Here is an 18,550-nt window from a genome sequence, read left to right as displayed (position 1 = left end):
TGTGAGCCTGCCGTTTTGCAGGCCTTGAGTAAAGTGTCAACGTTCACATTGCTGGGACTTTCCTAGCCTGCTAATGAATAGCTTAAATAGTAATACTCAAAAAAAAGAGAACCAAAATTAGCAGACAATTTTCAGAGCTTTTATTTAAACTTGCCTTATTAAATTCCCCTTGATGAAACTGAAGAACTGATCTTATCAATAAGAATAAATTAAATGTTTAGAAAATGTATCAATCACTGTGTGAAATGGTTAATTTTCCAGAAAGCAAGATATCCATCCACTTAGAAGTAATGCAGTCTGAAAATTTTAAATTTTGATAGTTTAAAAAATTATCAATATAATATCAAAACCTACAGTGCCATGCTGAATCAACACTTGATTCCTACAATCTTAAAATCTGAAGGGATCTTAGAAATAGTTTCATACTTTTTCAAAGCTTATCCAAATTTCCTGGAACTAGAAATGTTAACTTAGATTACATTAAATGCCAACGTAATTATAAGCACTGAATGAATTTTCTACTTTTCCATATTCACCTATCAAATAATTTAAGTAATCTCAACAGGGGCTTCCCCAGGTAGTACTAGTGGTAAAGATCATGCCTAACAATGCAGGAGATGCAAGAGACATGGGTTTGATCCCCGGGTCAGGAAGATCCCTTGGAGGGCATGGCAACCCCCTCCAGTGTTCTTGTGTGCAAAATCCCATGGACAGAGGAGCCTGGTGGGCTCCAGTCCACAGAGTCGCAAAGAGGTGGACACACCTGAAGCGACTCAGCATGCAAGCAATAGGATGACATGACCAGTTAATCTTGGGTTCTTCAGAAGCACACACTACCAGAGACTGAATGTGCATTTCATACAAAAAAATTTTAAAGAAAAAATGCTGGGGAACTGAAATGACATCAGCCACTGGAACTGGAAAAAGCACAGGACAAATACACTTAGGCTAGTACAGAGGAAGTTTGATCAACTCTCCAGATCCTGCCATCCTCCCTAGGGTTTCTTAGCATCTACCTGCTTTTACGTTTTCAGCATAGGATATAGTTTTAATTTGGGGTAGTTAATTCTGTATATTGTCACCCTGATTATTTACTTATATGCACAGTACATCATGAGAAATGCTGGGCTGGATGAAGTACAAGCTGAAATCAAGATTGCTGGGAGAAATATCAATAACCTCAGATATGCAGATGACACCACCCTTATGGCAGAAAGTGAAGAAGAACTAAAGAGCCTCTTGATGGAAGTCAGAGAGGAGAGTGAAAAAGTTGGCTTAAAGCTCAACATTCAGAAAACTAAAATCATGGCATCCGGTCCCATAATTTCATGACAAGTAGGTGGGGAAACAGTGGAAACAGTGTCGGACTTTATTTTTGGGGGCTCCAAAATCACTGCAGATGGTGATTGCAGCTATGAAATAAAAAGACGCTTACTCCTTGGAAGGAAAGTTATGACCAACCTAAACAGCATATTAAAAACCAGAGACATTACTTTGCCAACAAAGGTCCATCTAGTCAAGGCTATGGTTTTTCCAGTGGTCATGTATGGATGTGAAAGTTGGACTATAAAGAACGCTGAGCACCAAAGAATTGATGCTTTTGAACTGTGGTGTTAGATAAGACTCTGGAGAGTCCCTTGGACAGCAAGGAGATCCAACCAGTCCATCCTAAAGGAGACTAGTCCTGAGTGTTCAATGGAAGGACTGATGTTGAAGCTGAAACTCCAAAACTGTGGCCACCTGATGTGAAGAGCTGACTCATTTGAAAAGACCCTGATGCTGGGAAAGATTGAAGGCAGGAGGCAAAGGGGACGACAGAGGATGAGATGGTTGGATGGCATCACCGACTCCATGGAGGTGAGTTTGAGTTAACTCCGGGAGTTGGTGATAGACAGGGAGGCCTTGCATGCTGTCGTCCATGGGGTCACAAAGAGTCAGACACAAATGAGCGACTGAACTGAATTCTGTCCATATTCTCATTACCCTGAACTACTGCACAGTTTCCAACAAAACAAAATCCTCAGGCAGATACCAATGAGAGTACTTTCGCTGGGACTTCTAATCAATCATGGTTTTCCCCAAGATACTTCCTGAACTTACATTTTCATAGTATCTCAGCATGTAAGGAACAGTTATAAATATTTCTACATAATGATTCATTTAAACAAGATGGGGATCTAAAGGAATGTGTGTTAAGAATACGGTATAGAAAATGAATTAATTTTTCCAAAAAAGTATCTGCCTGTCTTAAAGGAAGACAGTAACTTTTCCACAAGTAAGAAGAAGCTATTATATTAGATTCAGGTGTACAGCATAGTGGTTCAATATTTTTATGATAATTCTAAAATAATGGCTATATTTTCCTGTGCTATCAACCTAGATAGCATATTGAAAAGCAGAGACATTACTTTGCCAACAAAGGTTCGTCTAGTCAAGGCTATGGTTTTTCCTGTGGTCATGTATGGATGTGAGAGTTGGACTGTGAAGAAGGCTGAGCGCCGAAGAATTGATGCTTTTGAACTGTGGTGTTGGAGAAGACTCTTGAGATTCCCTTGGACTGCAAGGAGATCCAACCAGTCCATTCTGATGGAGATTAGCCCTGGGAGTTCTTTGGAAGGAATGATGCTGAAGCTGAAAGTCCAGTACTTTGGCCACCTCATGCGAAGAGTTGACTCATTGGAAAAGACTCTGATGCTGGGAGGGATTGGGGGCAAGAGGAGAAGGGGACGACAGAGGATGAGATGGCTGGATGGCATCACTGACTTGATGGACGTGAGTCTCAGTGAACTCCGGGAGTTGGTGATGGACAGGGAGGCCTGGCGTGCTGCGATTCATGGGGTCACAAAGAGTCGGACACGACTGAGCGACTGATCTGATCTGATCTGATATCTTTGTTGCTTAATTATTTTATACTAAGTATTTTACACTTAGTTGTTTATATCTCTTAACTCCCTACCCCTAATGTGCCCCCATATACATATGCCCACTTTGTTAACCACTGTTTGTTTTCTATGTCTGTGAGTCCATTTCTATTTTGTTACATACAGTCATTTATTTTTTTGATTCCACATATAAGTGATAACATACAGTATTTGTCTATCTGACTTATTTTACTTAGCGTAATATTCCATCCAGTGTGGCAAATGGCAGAATTTCAAGAATGTTTACTTTCAACTTACATTCATTGGACAGTCTTGAACTGATCAGACTCAGAAGGCAGCAAATAAGAATACTTTAAATATTTCTTCCAAGTTCAAACTGGAAGAGTAGTATAACTTATTTACCTTCTCAGTGTGTACAGTATCAAATGATCATAAACTTTACATTACCTTCACATCTTCAATACTGGGATGAGGTGGTGTTTTCATCTGAACAATAGTATAGAGTATATCATGGATGTGATTATTTAAGTACAATACAGGATTAGCTATGACTGTTTTTGTTGAAGCAATACTTGCTGAAAGCAGAGGTAGAGTGGTAGGCAGTGGCAGTGGCGACTGGAGCTGCTTCACTGTAGTTTCCTGTGAGTGACAGTGGGTTATTTTTTCCAAAGTGGTTAAAATGAAGGAGAAAAAAAAGCAATTAAGTTATATGATAAAAATACTGGCAGTAAACATTTGAGTAAAAGCAGTATGTTAATGTACTTGCTCATTCCACAAAAACTGGTGTATCAGGTACTATGCGAGATGCAGAAGGTATAGAGATGAGTTTGACAAAGCTGTGCTCTCAAGCTTTTAGCCTACTTCTATTTATCAAAACTTTTGTCTAAAAATATGTATGCACAGTGTAAATATCTGATTCTATGAATAGAGGAGCTGATCATGTTAAAATTAACTGGTAGAAAGAGCTTTAAAACTATAAATGAAAGAGTTACTGAAATTATTAAAATAACCAAGATTGAGAACAAATATAAGGTTGATACCTGCTGTGATTCTTGTAGCAAGAATTTGAGCTCCATTCGTACTGAGGCCAGACCACCACCTTGGGCTCCGTGGAGGCTACAGTAACTAAGAAACACTCGAAGGAGGTCTTGGTTCTTGTGCAGCCATGACTTCCGTCTTTCCGCGTGCTCTCGTTTAGCCTGGAGTCTCCGCCTTTCTATCTGGTGCCGCTCATAGGAGCCAATATCTGGTTTATCCACCTTCTCTTCCTGATCTAGAAGATCACTCTCTCCTTTGGAATACATTTTACTGGCATATTCTTTAATAACCGATTCATGATTACATATTTCATGCAAGGCAGCAATTTCCTTTTCAAGCCAGTTGTAGAGCTGAAATCTGAGTTTTCCTCCATCTACTTCATAACCGGTAGCCAATGTTCTTAGTTCAGTCATAAGGATCTTTAAACAAGCTCTGAATTTTAGTTGTTCAGCAATCACATCAACTTCAGTATCACCTTCAAGATGATCCTCTTCCTGAGGGGTCAGTAACACGTTAGGGTCTGGAGTTTTCTGATCTTCTTGTCTATCTTTTTTCCCGACATCTGTACTTTTCATTACTAAACCAACAGCATCTTCTTCCTCTTCTTCTAAGGCACTATCATGCTCTTCACCCCAATCAAGAGTAAGGGGTTCCTCTTCTATCCTTACCACTGGCTGACTCCAGTCAATCTGTGATGAAGTGACATTTGACCAATCAGTGCCAAAACTTCTATCACTGTCGCTCAGAGTTTTTGATTCTGAAGGTACATCATCCATCTTTTTAGAAATGAAATCAGGCTGATCTTTTTTTGAGGGTAAGGCAGACGCTTTGGTAACTTTTGGAATTTTGGAGAGTACCTCCAAGGCTAAAACAGGGCATCCAACTTTAAAATGAGCATTTGCTGTAGTAAAGAATAATTTTCTTTCTATGAGGTTAATTTTATCAACAAAGTTCTTCTCAGTTTTGAGACCTACAGTTGCCAAAGTTCCTTCAGGGGAGACAAGGTTTCTTCGAATAAGCAAAGGATGAGTTCGAAGGTAGTTGTAGAAACTAAACACCACTGGGTTACAAGACTTGATGATAACTATAGAAATCAGAGACAATTGCAAGGTATGATGTTAATTTGTAATTATGTTACAAAAGAATAAAGTGTGTCAGCATTTCCTCAAAATAAAGGAAACTTAATTATTAACCCAGAATTAGTTGAACTATGGTACATCCACACAATATAGCTGAAATTAAAATTTCCCTGTGATATCCAGAATATATTAAGTGAAAGTATATATAGTAAGCCATCTTTTATTTAAAAAATTAGAAAAATTAAAAACACATCTACATACACACACACACATTTTTTAATAGGAAAAAAATACACAATTTTTTTTCAACTGGTCCCCTAAAAAGGGAGGGTAAAACAGGGTAGAAAGATGAGGAAAGATGATAGATTCTTCTAAAAATACCTTCATTTTATTTCAAAACCACTTAACGTTTTATATAATTCTAAAAGGAAATTTACTTTTTAAAAATTTACAATAAAAGCAAAATTACACAAATGATTGTTTGCATCAAGCTGGTACCATAATCACAAGACAGGAACTAAAAAGTGACTTAAAAATAAGTAATATGACTGACCATCCTGAGTCATATATACCATCAAAACAAAAAACTGAAAAAAAAAAAAGCTTAAGCTGTTCTCAGTAACCATGCTGTTGCAAAAATATCTGCATCATTACTCTGAAACTATTTTATATATATATATATATATATAATATAAAACAGCAAATAATTATGTTAATGTCATAAGAATCCAAGCTTTCATGATACACATTTTTGAAATATCAGAACTCTATACCTGAAATTAGAAATGTCAGTGTGAACACATGTACCTCAGGGTGGAAAATTTTTACTAGCTTCATTCATTGAAATAACCTAGGAACAATGGCCACGCCTGCAGCAATGGGGATCCCTGTGTTCAGGCTGTGGTGTCTAAATATCACTCCCAACAAAAAGGAACCAGGATTCTTTGGAGGATTGGTCATTTCCAGGTCTTGGGCAGGAGATGTATAATATGAGCCTGAAACATCTTACCATACCAGAAAGCAAAGAAACTATCAAAGAAAAATGTCAAATGCAAGGACTTAAAGAGGCTCTGATAATCTGAGCATCCATAATAATAACTTGCAATGGATTAAAACACAACTCTATTTTAATCTGTGGATTCAAAATAACCTTAAAAAATGAAAGCTAATTGGTCACCTTTCTAGGATGCTAGAGAACCAAGCTATTATTTTGAAAACTAGTAAATAAGAATCAAACATTTATATTCCTTTTACTATGTATACGACTGGAATTGAGTAATCAAGTCATTGCCAAGGGAGACTGTACTCTAGAGAAGCATTCCAGCTCAAAAAGGATAAAATGACAAATTTAGAATATTGTCATTTTACAAAAACTAATGTAGATGGCAGTCACTGATAGCTGTTAATTCCACAAAAAGCAAAATAAGCTGACATTATGAGTTCCCTGAGGGTTTCCCTGTTGGCTCAGATGGTAAAGAATCTGCCTGCAATGCAGGAGACCCAGGTTCAATCATTTGGATGGCAGGATCCCCTGGAGAATGGAATGGCAACCCACTCCAGTATTTTTGCCTGGAGAATTTCATGGAGCACGCCATGGAAGCATGCCAGAGAAGCCAGGCGTGCTACAGCCCATGGGGTCACAAAGAGTTGGACACAGCTGAGCAACTAACACTTTCAAATGAGTTCCCTGGTGGAAGTGCTCTACCCATCTATTAAATATTTCTGCCAAAAAAACTACTAAAATCCTCTAAAATCTTACTTACAAATTTATAGGAAATACAGAGAAACAGAGGGGGAAAAAAAAACATTAAATGAAACAACAAGAATACAACCAGCAAAATCTAAAACTCAGGAAACTACAGGACAGACAATCTGACTTCTTTAACAAATAAATTCGGGGGTGAGGCATGCTGCAGTAACTAAATATGGATGAAAACTGACATAAGAGGCACCTCAACCAATCACATGATACAGGCCTCACCTGGATCTTGGGTCAAACAAATCAACTGTATAAGATTTTATAAGACAACCAGGGAAATCTGAACACTGAGGATTTGATTACTTACAAAACTGTGTTATGTGTTATAACTGATATGTGCTATGTTTTTAGAGTCTTTATTTTTTAGAGATGCATGTTTTAATATTTACAGACGAAATGATCTGTTGGGTTTGCTTCAAAATATATCTATACAGTAAGTTCCCTAAATACAAACCTTCACACTGCAAACTTTCAAAGATGTGAACAGGCATTTGCATGTCTAATATAAATTAGTTCACATGTTTGGTGCACTTTTCAAGATACCATATAATTAAAAATGTTTTATTATTTTTTGTGTTTATGTATTGTGTGAAAAATATTATAAATCTATTACAGTGCAGTATTAATACAGCTGATTGTGTTAGATGGGTATAACTCTTTATGTATACATTAAAATTTCCCCAATAACAACCTCTTAAAAGTTAACCTGGAAAATATTAAGAAATAAATAGAATCTGTAAAAATGTGTACCTTTTATTAAAATTTATTAAATTTATTATTTAAAATTTATTAAAATTACTTGGGTAGCTCAGATATTTTTCTTCTAAAGGTTTTATTTCCTTTGCTTTAATTTTTTTTTTTTTAATATTTACAGTCGTCCCCCTCTTGCCTGCAGTTTTGCTTCCCACGGTTTCAGTTACCAGAGGTCAACTGAGGTTTAAAAATATTAAATGGAAAATTCCAGAAGCACACAATTCATAAGTTTTCAATTGTGAGTTGTTCTGAGAAGTAAGATGAAATCTCGCACCATCCTGCTCCATCCTCCCCAGGACAGGGATCATCATCCTTTGTCCAAAGTGTTCCACCCACTAGTCACTTAGTAGCCACTGCGATTATCAGATCCACTATCAGGGCACCAGAGTGCTTGTGTTCAAGTCCCCCTCATTTTATTTAATAACAAAGAGCCCCATATGCAACAGTAGTTATGCTGGCAGTTCATCTATGCCAAAGAGAAGCTGCAAGTGCTTCCTTTATATGAAAATTTGAAAGTTCTCTATTTAACAAGAAAAGCAAAAAATTCATAAGCTAAGGGTACTATTATCTATGGTCAGAAAAAATCTTCTATCCACAAAATTGTGAAGAACGAAAAAGAAATTCATGTTAGTTTTTCTGTCACACCTAAAACTGCAGACGTTATGGGCACAGTGCATGATAAGTGCTTTGTTAAGATGGAAAAGGCATTAAAATTGTACGATAAGATTCTGAGTGAGAAAACCCACATTCCCATCTTTCATTACAGTATATTGTTGTTATAATTGTTCTCTTTTATCATTAGTCACTGCTGTTAATCCCTTACTGTGCCTAATTTATAAATTAAACTTTATCTCATATATATATGAAAAAACATAGTTTATATAGGATGTGGTACTATCCACCGTTTCAGAAATCCACTAGGGGTCCTAGAACATAATCCCTGTGGATAAGAGGGGACTACTGTATTAAATTATTACACTTCTTTTTTGTAAAGAAGAAAATAAAAAATGAGCCTGAATCTCTTTATTCATTTAAGCTCTTTAAGTATTTAAAAATAACACATAAAATTATAACTAATGAAAGTACAAAATGAAAAGTAAAAGCTTGTATCTCTCCCTCCTATTCCTAAAAGGTAACCAGTGCCAATTTAGTTTATGATTTGTTCCAGAAAACAAAAAAGAGAGAGGGAGCGGGAAACCAGACAGCGTGTGTGTGCACACAGTACGTGTATGTGTGCCATAAGCACATAAATACAGGGACCATATTGGTTTTTTTGTTTTTTTCGAAATGAGAAATTTAATACATTTGTTGAAATTAACACTAAAGTACAAGTCTAAACAACACAAGATATGGAAGGAAAATGATGTCTCTTCTATTTATTTATTTTAATTGGAGGCTAATCACTTTACAGTATTGTAGTGGGTTTTGCCATACATTGACATGAATCAGCCATGGGTGTACATGTGTTCCCCATCCTGAACCCCACTCCCACCTCCCTCCCCATCCCATCTCTCAGGGTCGTCCCAATGCACCAGCCCTGAGCACCCTGTCTCATGCATCGAACCTGGACTGACAATCTGTTTCACATATGATAGTATACATGTTTCGATACTATTCTCTCAAATCATCCCACCCTCGCCTTCTCCCACAGAGGCCAGCAGACTGTTCTATACATCTGTGACTCTTCTGCTGTCTCGCATATAGGGTCATCGTTACCATCTTTCTAAATTCCATGGAATATTACTCAGCCATTAAAAAGAATACATTTGAATCAGTTCTAATGAGGTGGATGAAACTGGAGCCTATTATACAGAGTGAAGTAAGTTAGAAAGAAAAACACCAATTCAGGACCATATTGTTCTATACCTTACTTTTTTCACTGAATACAACATACATTAACACATCACTCTACCTCACTTACCTCACTTTTAATAGCATACTGTTTCTACAGTATGGATACATTATAATTAATTTAACTATTCTATTACTGAATACTTAAAATGTTCCATTTTATGATTACTGCAAACAATGCTAATAGATACCTTCCAAATGCTTCTAGGAAAATAAATTATTTGGGATAACTAAGAGAAAGTTCATCACACAAGAATAAAGTTTTTGTAGGCCCATACATCATACCAACTATGTGTAACAACCAAAATATACACTTTTTTAGAAAACTGGCTATTATACATGGAAAGAGCTATGCAATGTGGGAATATTCTGTATGCTTCACTTTAATATATATGAAATTAGAATAGTATGGTAATCTTATATACCTTGATATATAGCTATGAGAGTAAAAACATGTGTGAAATCTTCTTAGTACTACTAAAATTATGATAACAAAATGCCAGATTCAATTACAGGTAGTAAGTGACTGAACTTCTAGCCACATAAAAAATTTTGACGCTGATTTCTCAAAGCTGAAAAGTAAGTCTGGCAACGAAGAGGGCAGGGGTGGGGGGGGGGCGGGGCGGGGCGGGGTGTGTGTGTGTGTGTGTGTGTGTGTGTGTGTGTATTATCTAAGTATATGTTATCTATTCAGAAACGGCCTTTTAAAAAAAGAGAAAGAGAAACACATAAAATGTCCTACCTTGATGTTCATCATCCTCCTTTGGTGTCTGTTCTAATAACGTGTCCAATGCTCTGGTGTAATCTTTCATTACCCAGTAAGCAAGACTACGGAGGAAAGGATCAGGATGTAATCTTTCACAATCGAATCCTGAGCCATCCTTTTGGCAACCCAAAATCTTCTGATTTAGGATGGACAGATAAGTGGAAGAAGTCTCAAAATCAGATTCATATAAACGGGCAATTACCATGGCTAGCTGGATATCTTCCATTTTTTCAAGACATACCTATAAATTTAAATATTAATAAATATTTATTTAATGATAATTATTTAGAGAGATGAAATATCCCACTGAACTCCTGAAATTATCCACTATTTATATTATCAGAGTAGAGGAAAGAGGTCCAGAGGTTGAGAGAGTGATTAAGAAATAGCAAGAAATTTAAGAAACTAGAACTTAGTTTGCCGGGAGAAATATCAATAACCTCAGATATGCAAATGATATCACCCATATGGCAGAAAGTGAAGAGGAACTAAAAAGCCTCTTGATGAAAATGAAAGAGGAGAGTGAAAAAGTTGGCTTAAAGCTCAACATTCAGAAAACTAAGAACACAGCATCTGGTCCCATCACTTCATGGGAAATAGATGGGGAAATAGACGGCAAAACAGTAGAAACAGTGTCAGACTTTATTTTTCGGGGCTCCAAAATCACTGCAGATGGCAATTGCAGCCATGAAATTAAAAGACGCTTACTCCTTGGAAGGAAAGTTATGAGCAACCTAGATAGCATATTGAAAAGCAGAGACATTACTTTGCCAACAAAGGTCCATCTAGTCAAGGCTACGGTTGTTCCAGTGGTCATGTATGGATGTGAGAGTTACACTGTGAAGAAAGCTGAGCACTGAAGAATTAATGCTTTTGAACTGTGGTGTTGGAGAAGACTCTTGAGAATCCCTTGGACTGCAAGGAGATCCAACCAGTCCATCCTAAAGGAGATCAGTCCTGGGTGTTCATTGGAAGGACTGATGCTGAGGCTGAAACTCCAAAACTTTGGCCACCTCATGCAAAAAGTTGACTCATTGGAAAAGACCCTGATGCTGGGAGGGATTGGGGGCAGGAGGAGAAGGGGACGACAGAGGATGAGATGGCTGGATGGCATCACCGACCCAATGGATATGAGTTTGAGTAAACTCCGGGAGTTGTTGATGGACAGAGAGGCCTGGCATGCTGCTATTCATGGGGTTGCAAAGAGTCGGACATGACTGAGCTACTGAACTGAGAACTCAGTAGCTTCCAATCTAGAAAGTTCATTTATAAAATAAGCATAAAAGAAGGTATATCAGTACCATCTTAGACTTGGATTAATTTAAACAAGGTTCATTTTTAAATTAAATAACACCTGTGATATAATCAGTTCCTCTTAATTTCTAAATATATTCCCATATAAAAACACAATTATTACTATTTTAAAAGAATCTTCTATTTACATAGCAAGTAGCTTAAGAAATAAAGCTACATACGCTATTCTTACTCTCTCTTGAGTTTGTATTCTAAAGTAACTACTCATCTGAGAATCTGAGGTCCTTCAGGCAATATGAGCATCTCAATCAATATTTCTCTTCTTGCCTGAGTATTTTCTAGGCTAAACTTCCCATCTGAAAATTATAAATATTTGTTATTTTAAAAAGTTACACACCTTAAGATAATTTTGAAAACAGGACTAATTCTATACAGAGTACTTTCACTTTGCTGGATATTTTCCATGATGTATTATTTCCAATTACATTTTTCCTTCACCTGTTTGGATTATTCATTATAACTGATATCCTAAGAAGACTATCTCATAAATAGAAATATCTGTAATTACTCTCTTAATCAGCTATCAAGATTCTATATCCAAAAATGCAAAGTTTTATCTCTTCCCACTCACCTTCCAGTATCTAAGATGACTACATTACAAAACAGTATAAACTGTGATCTCAGTTCCTTAGCTATGAATTTCATTTAGAAGAAAAAGAACTTAAAATATCTGCCTGTCTATACCAAGTAAGGGGACTCTGACCTGTGCACACTTTCAATAGTTTAGAATCACAAGATGGCCAGGAAGAAGATATTCATAAACCACTTCTTCTATATATTTATAATTGAAATGCATATACTTACCTTGAAATGCAGTATTCTCTATATAAAATGTCCCATTTATGCTTCTCACTTGCATCTGTTTATAATTCCATTGTCACAGTGCCGCTATTTAAGTTAGTTACCTCTGTGTTTATTCTCTACCCTCTATCCTTATAAACACATGACCAAACATTACAATCTACTCTATGACCTTCCAAGGTTTTCAAGCTCTTACAGGTATTTCATAGCACATTTTCTCAGACATACCTCAATGGCATCTTTCAATGAACCAGCTAGCAAGAAAAAAGCAGCAGATTGTTCAAAGCGTTGTTTTCCAAGCAAAGAGAAAGCATTTTTCAAAGCAGCTTTACGCCATCTATCTTCATTAAAGTTGTGGCTGAAAAATGTTGTCATTTTTTCATCATGCTGTGACCTTGGTACCAGAGCACAAACAAGTGGTTAAACCAAATTTCAAATATTTAATCCTGTACAGAATATATGAAAATAGACAATGAAAATCTCAAACAGCCAGCTAAAAGACGAACAACAACTTTAGTGAGATGTATTTGTTATCAAGCTTTGCTTCATTTCTTCTAACAAGGAGAAAATTCAAAATACGTACACGTAAGTAGGAAGCAAGAGCACTCTACTTTCCCAACTGTTTTCATCAACTTATTTTTAACAATATCCCACTCTTTAGTTAAGCTCAAATAATACGGTGCTTATTTTTCTTAAATAAAGAAACCAAGGCACAAATAAGGAAACTGATTTATCCAAGTACTTTCAAAAGTGTTACATCTTCAATTCACAGCACAATCTTCATTCCATTAAATCATTTTAAGTGTTGAAGCAATTTACCTAAACAGACCCCACACAACTGCTTTCTTCTTCATTGAAAGGTAGAATAATGCAGCATCCAAGGCATCATTGTTACGCTGAAAAGCAGCTTTGGCAACCTAAATGGTCAATAAAAAACTGAATTAACTATTTGATATAAGAATTACAACAATTAATGTTTCCCTACTACTTCCATGGTTGACAGAAACTATGACGATGGGAAGAAATGACTCTCTTCCACAGTCTCCAGTAGCTCATAACACATGCTCCTAGAGACAACCCTTGGCATACCTATAATTACAATAAAAACAGTAACAGCAGCTAGTATTTACTGACTACTTACCATGTACCAGGCACCTTTCATTTGTCTTACTGAATCACCATGATCCAAGAAGTACTATTACTATCCCCATTTTACACAAAGCAACTGAGACACAGAGAGGTTAACTGAATTACTTGAGGTCACACAGTAAACAAGGGGTGCAAAAGGTATTAGAAACCAGACAGTGACAAAACCAACACAGGAAACAATAAAGAAGGCAGAATATTTGATAGACATGATTTATTCTTTTTGGCCGTGTTGCTCAGCTTGCCAGATCTTAGTTTTGTGTCCAGGGATTGAACCTGGGCCTCCAGAAGTAGAAGCACAGAGTCCTAACCACTGGACCACCAGAGAATTCCTGGTGAGACCTTTTCTTAAAAATTAAGCATATTAAATTCCTTAATGTTTTGTTAAAGTTAAAATGTTGACTTCTATGGTATATAAATATATGTGATTTTACAATATTGATAGACATCTATGAACAAATATCAATTATACTCACACACACATTTAAAAAACTACAGGCAAAAATAAATGTTCTTTTCTTTTTTTAAACAAACATAACTTGGTATTTTTCAATCAAATTTGACAGTTCTGAAGGACTGACACATGCTTTCTGGCATGTAATTAAAATGTAGATGGTCGAAGCTCTGTTATTTTGAACGGCCTTCAAATTTTAGTTCTTAGAAATTTCACAAGAAAAAAGTCTTAATGAATACCTAATTCCCCATGTACCACAACAGACAACCAACCCCCCTTTGAGCCATACGGCCAAACTTGCTAAATTATACAGAACCAATGAACTCAATGTAAATTTAAAAATTATTAACCCAGTAACATTATTGTACATATTGTACATTGTACATGTATGTACATGTATGTACAATTGTACATACATACATACTGTTTTGAACACAGTACCATGCAGACCATATACTTCTCAAACATACCAAGCTAACATCTGCATAAAACTAAGTTGAGAAGCGAAATGATATGTTTTTTCAGCTAACATTGCCTGATGGCAGAGTAGAACACTACCAAGGCATGGGAGAGACAGGGGAAGATACCTAAAAGTCACATCACAAAAATGCTTTACTTTCAATGCTTTTATTTCTCCTCCCCCTTTTTAAGCATTTTCTCTGCCTTCAATTATTTTAGTACTTCAATATTTAATAATTTTTACAAGAATTTTTATTCATCTTCAGTTAATGATTTATAACATACATTTCAAGAGAAAAAATCTTACATATCCTTTTGATTGAATTTTAAGAGATAAATGACTTGTGGAAATTAATTATATGTATTGTAAGAAATACTCAATTTATAATGACAAGACACATTGTTGATAAAAAACTAAAGAGACTTTGTAGGCAACATCTGAACATTTCAGAGAAAATAGGATCTCCTCTTTTTCCTTTGCTTCGGGATATGGAAAAAATTTAATGGGGACTTCTCTGGTTGTCCAGTGGTTAGGATTCGCCACTTTCACTGCCAAGGACACAGGTTCAATCCCTGGTCTGGGAATTAACTACCCCAAACCATACAGTGCGGCCAAACAAAAAAACAAAAAAAAATTTCTGAGAGTGGAAGTGAGGGATGTGTGTTTCAAATAAGTTTGCCAGGTGATTCTTCAGACACTAAAATTTGAGAACTACTACTTTAGAGGAGTAAATTCCTCTTGAAAGAAATGAATTCATACTCCACAAATGTATCATGAATTGTACTTCTGAGAATTTCAGTGGACTGTTTACCCAAACTCTCTGAGTCATAGTTCTATCAGGTGGAAAATCAAGATAGGAACATGCAGCCAATGAGAAGATAACATGAAATATTTTATGAAAAGCAACTAGAACCAAGCCTGGATGCTCAGTCATGGTTAGTTTCTGCCAACACTGAAATAATTTTCAGCTTCTACTAAAAATTTTTTAACATTTTTTTTCTACTAGAAAACTGATTTCAAAAACCCATCTTGAAATTTATAGCATGTTTCATTTGCTGCCATAGATATCTTCCTCAAGTGCCACAAATCAAAACTTTTTGAATGGTATTTTAAATGTACAAAGGAAGTTTGTTATGTATTAACCTAGCCATGCAGAGAATCTGTTTTATAAAAACAATGTTTTTTCTATCTAATGTATATAACTGACATACAGTTTGTATTTTCCTAAACCGGGACACATCTCAACTGATAGCAGAATATACTATATTCCGTAAGTATTATATACTTAGTATACATGGCATAAGTATTATATACTTAGTATATATGGTAAAAGATAACTGATATACTGAATGGAGAGTTTATAAAGGTCAAGATTCAGAAATGTCCAAAAATTTTTATTTAAGAAATTCTCAAGATCTCAAGATGTACAGATGAATCCCTCACCACAGGTTTTCTGAAGATATCTTTTATACTCTAAGAAAATACTTAACTCCAAAATGCAATGACACTTACCTTTTCAATGCATCTTCGAAGAGTGTTGATATTCCTGACCCACCAACCTATTCCCATAGCTCTCAATTCAGACCACTGAGGGTCCCCTCTCTGAATTGCTGGAATCATATTAATCAGCTCCTCCTCAGCCTCAGAATGAAAAGCCCAGGCAAAATGGCAAGTAGATACACCTAAATTAAAAAGACAAAATAATAAGCATCAGAACTCGATCAAAACAAACAAAAGTAATTTTCTACATACTCATGTAATTCCTCCTAGAGAGAATTTTCAAGCAGAAAAAAAAAGTATGAAAGGATTTCTTCATTCAAACTTTTATAGTGTAAGTATCTAAATACAAGATCATTGACAGGAAACACAAAACCAAATTCTTTTTCTCAAATATATTTGCTGGAAGAATGGAAACATTAAAAGCTAATCACTAGAAAGAAAGATATTTGAATACTGAGCCATTCATACGTTTTCACACATACCAAACCAATCAAGAATAAAAGGTCTGGTCAAGCCTATGTGCTCCATGAACATGTAGGTCCCATTTCACAGTGCCACCTGCTTGCAGACCACATCCATCACTATTGGACACTGAAAACTGCCCCATTCATCCCTCTGGTCAAGAAGCTATACGTATTACCTGAAAGCAAACTCTCACCTTAATGACAGCCCCAAGGAAGAACTGTTAGGAGGCACGTTCCTCTGTCTTTGGTGTCTCCTTTATAAAGAGAGTTTAAAGCTGCCTAATTACTGATGGTATACAGCAAATACTTTTTTTGCCCTGATTAAAAAAAAAAAAAAAACTGACAGGGATCTAGGCTGTATTAGAGGCAACAAAATGGATTTAGTGACACCCTCTATGAGTCTGTCAACAGCTGAATGACTGGTTTTACTCCACTTGGAGCAGGTGAAAGAGAAACATGACAGAAGTGAACCACGGAGAGATGTGAGACAGTGAGAATGCTCCCGGGAAGAACCCTGAGGATCCCAGGAGAGAAGCCAGACAGTCAAGTCAGCCATCTGCAAGAATCCCTTTGGAAACAAAGAAATGCCTGACACCAATGACAGTCTGATAGTCACATTACAACACAGGACTCTCAACACATTTCTCATTGCTACCATCTCTATACAACTGTGTTTGAAATCATTTCACAGAATCAATGCAAATTAACTGTCACTATAAATGTAGAGGAAAATGAACAAAACTTAAAAACATCAATTTGTATTTTGTCATACCCTAAAATGCAGATTAATTCTATATTTAAATCTGTCCGGGGCTTTCCTCACAGCTCACTTGGTAAAGAATCTGCCTACAATGCAGGAGACCTGGGTTTGATTTCTGGGTCAGGAAGATTCCCTGGAGAAGGAAATGGCAACCCACTCCAGGAGTCTTGCCTAGAGAATCCCATGGACAGAGGAGCCTAGCAGGCTACAGTCCATGGCGTCACAAGCATTGGACACAACTTAGCAACAAAACCACCACCACCACCAAATCTGTCTGGTTTAAGAAATAGTCAGTGTATGAAATAACTATAAAAAAATTGACACTTCTTTAGAAATTGCTATTATAAGCCAATGCAAAATGCATACTTTTGCTGACACAAACATTTTAATATAAAATAACAATATAAAATATACCCTATACCCTTAAATAAATTTCATTGATTAAATTTTTGGTATAACTAAAAGGAAACCAAAATATACAACAAGCATGTCAGAGGAATTTGGTTCAAAAATAAGATTAAGAGAGCAGTGACTCTATTTGGAAACCTAACTATTAGAAGTGAAAAAAGGTATTAAGAAGAAAAAACCAGGCACACCAACAGGCACTTATTTTTATTTGTCTACCAACATCAGGCTATTCTTTGCAATATATCTTTGTTCTTCTTAGCTTGTCTACTAGCTACTTAGACCCTGATGCTGGGAAAGATTAAGGGCAGGAGGAGAAGGGAGGGACAGAGGATGAGATGGTTGGATGGCATCACCAACTCAATGGACCTGAGTTTGAGCAAACTCTGGGAGATAGTGAAGGATGGGGAAGCCTGGTGTGCTGCAGTTCATGGGGTCACAAGAGTCAAACACAACTTAGCGACTGAACAACAACTAGCTATTTAAGTTTTTCCCTGAAAACTGTTACCAGACCATCACCGACAATACCAGTCACTTTTCTCATCTCCAATGTTTTAACTGTACTAAAGGGAAAATGGAATTTGACAAAGCTTTAGGAATTTGAGGTGTTTTAAGTCTCCTTAGGCAATGTACATAATTGTCATTAAGTGATTCAGTACCATCTGATCATTTAAAACTAAAATTTAAAATATTAAAACTAAAATTTGAGATACCATTTTTTAACCTATTCCAAATGGCATTGCTACTGCTAAGTCGCTTCAGTCGTGTCCAACTCTGAGCGACCCCATAGACGGCAACCTACCAGGCTCCCCCATCCCTGGGATTTTCCAGGCAAGAACACTGGAGTGGGTTGCCATTTCCTTCTCCAATGCATGAAAGTGAAAAATCAAAGTGAAGTCGCTCAGTCATGTCCGACCCTCAGAGACCCCATGGACCGCAGCCTTCCAGGCTCCTCCATCCATGGGATTTTCCAGGCAAGAGTACTGGAGTGGGATGCCATTGCCTTCTCCGATTCCAAATGGCATAGATTGTTCTAAATGATAATATCAAGTATTGCAATGAGTTGAGTTTTGGCATCATTAACATTGGTTCTGGGAATTTAAGTTAGCACAGTCTTT

The 18,550-nt window shown here is 36.4% G+C and overlaps 1 protein-coding gene across 4 annotated transcripts in view; it reads right to left on the bottom strand.

Annotated features, from left to right (window-relative positions):
• Positions 1-18,550, bottom strand: part of DMXL2 (Dmx like 2) — a 166,686-nt gene that overhangs the window by 30,140 nt on the left and 117,996 nt on the right. For 2 of the 4 annotated variants that reach the window (XM_070797547.1, XM_070797548.1), the window contains exons 20-25: positions 15,816-15,985; positions 13,063-13,160; positions 12,472-12,637; positions 10,105-10,369; positions 3,923-5,004; positions 3,330-3,521 (exon numbers count right to left, since the gene is read on the bottom strand). In XM_070797547.1, coding sequence (XP_070653648.1) covers positions 3,330-3,521; positions 3,923-5,004; positions 10,105-10,369; positions 12,472-12,637; positions 13,063-13,160; positions 15,816-15,985 — 1,973 coding nt within the window. The remainder of the gene's footprint in view (positions 1-3,329; positions 3,522-3,922; positions 5,005-10,104; positions 10,370-12,471; positions 12,638-13,062; positions 13,161-15,815; positions 15,986-18,550) is intronic. The other 2 variants (XM_070797549.1, XM_070797550.1) reach the window with 1 other exon arrangement.

This window comes from Bos indicus, chromosome 10 (assembly GCF_029378745.1).
Source record: "Bos indicus isolate NIAB-ARS_2022 breed Sahiwal x Tharparkar chromosome 10, NIAB-ARS_B.indTharparkar_mat_pri_1.0, whole genome shotgun sequence".
Classification (NCBI taxonomy): Eukaryota; Metazoa; Chordata; class Mammalia; order Artiodactyla; family Bovidae; genus Bos; species Bos indicus.
This window is presented reverse-complemented; position numbering and strand designations above follow the sequence as displayed.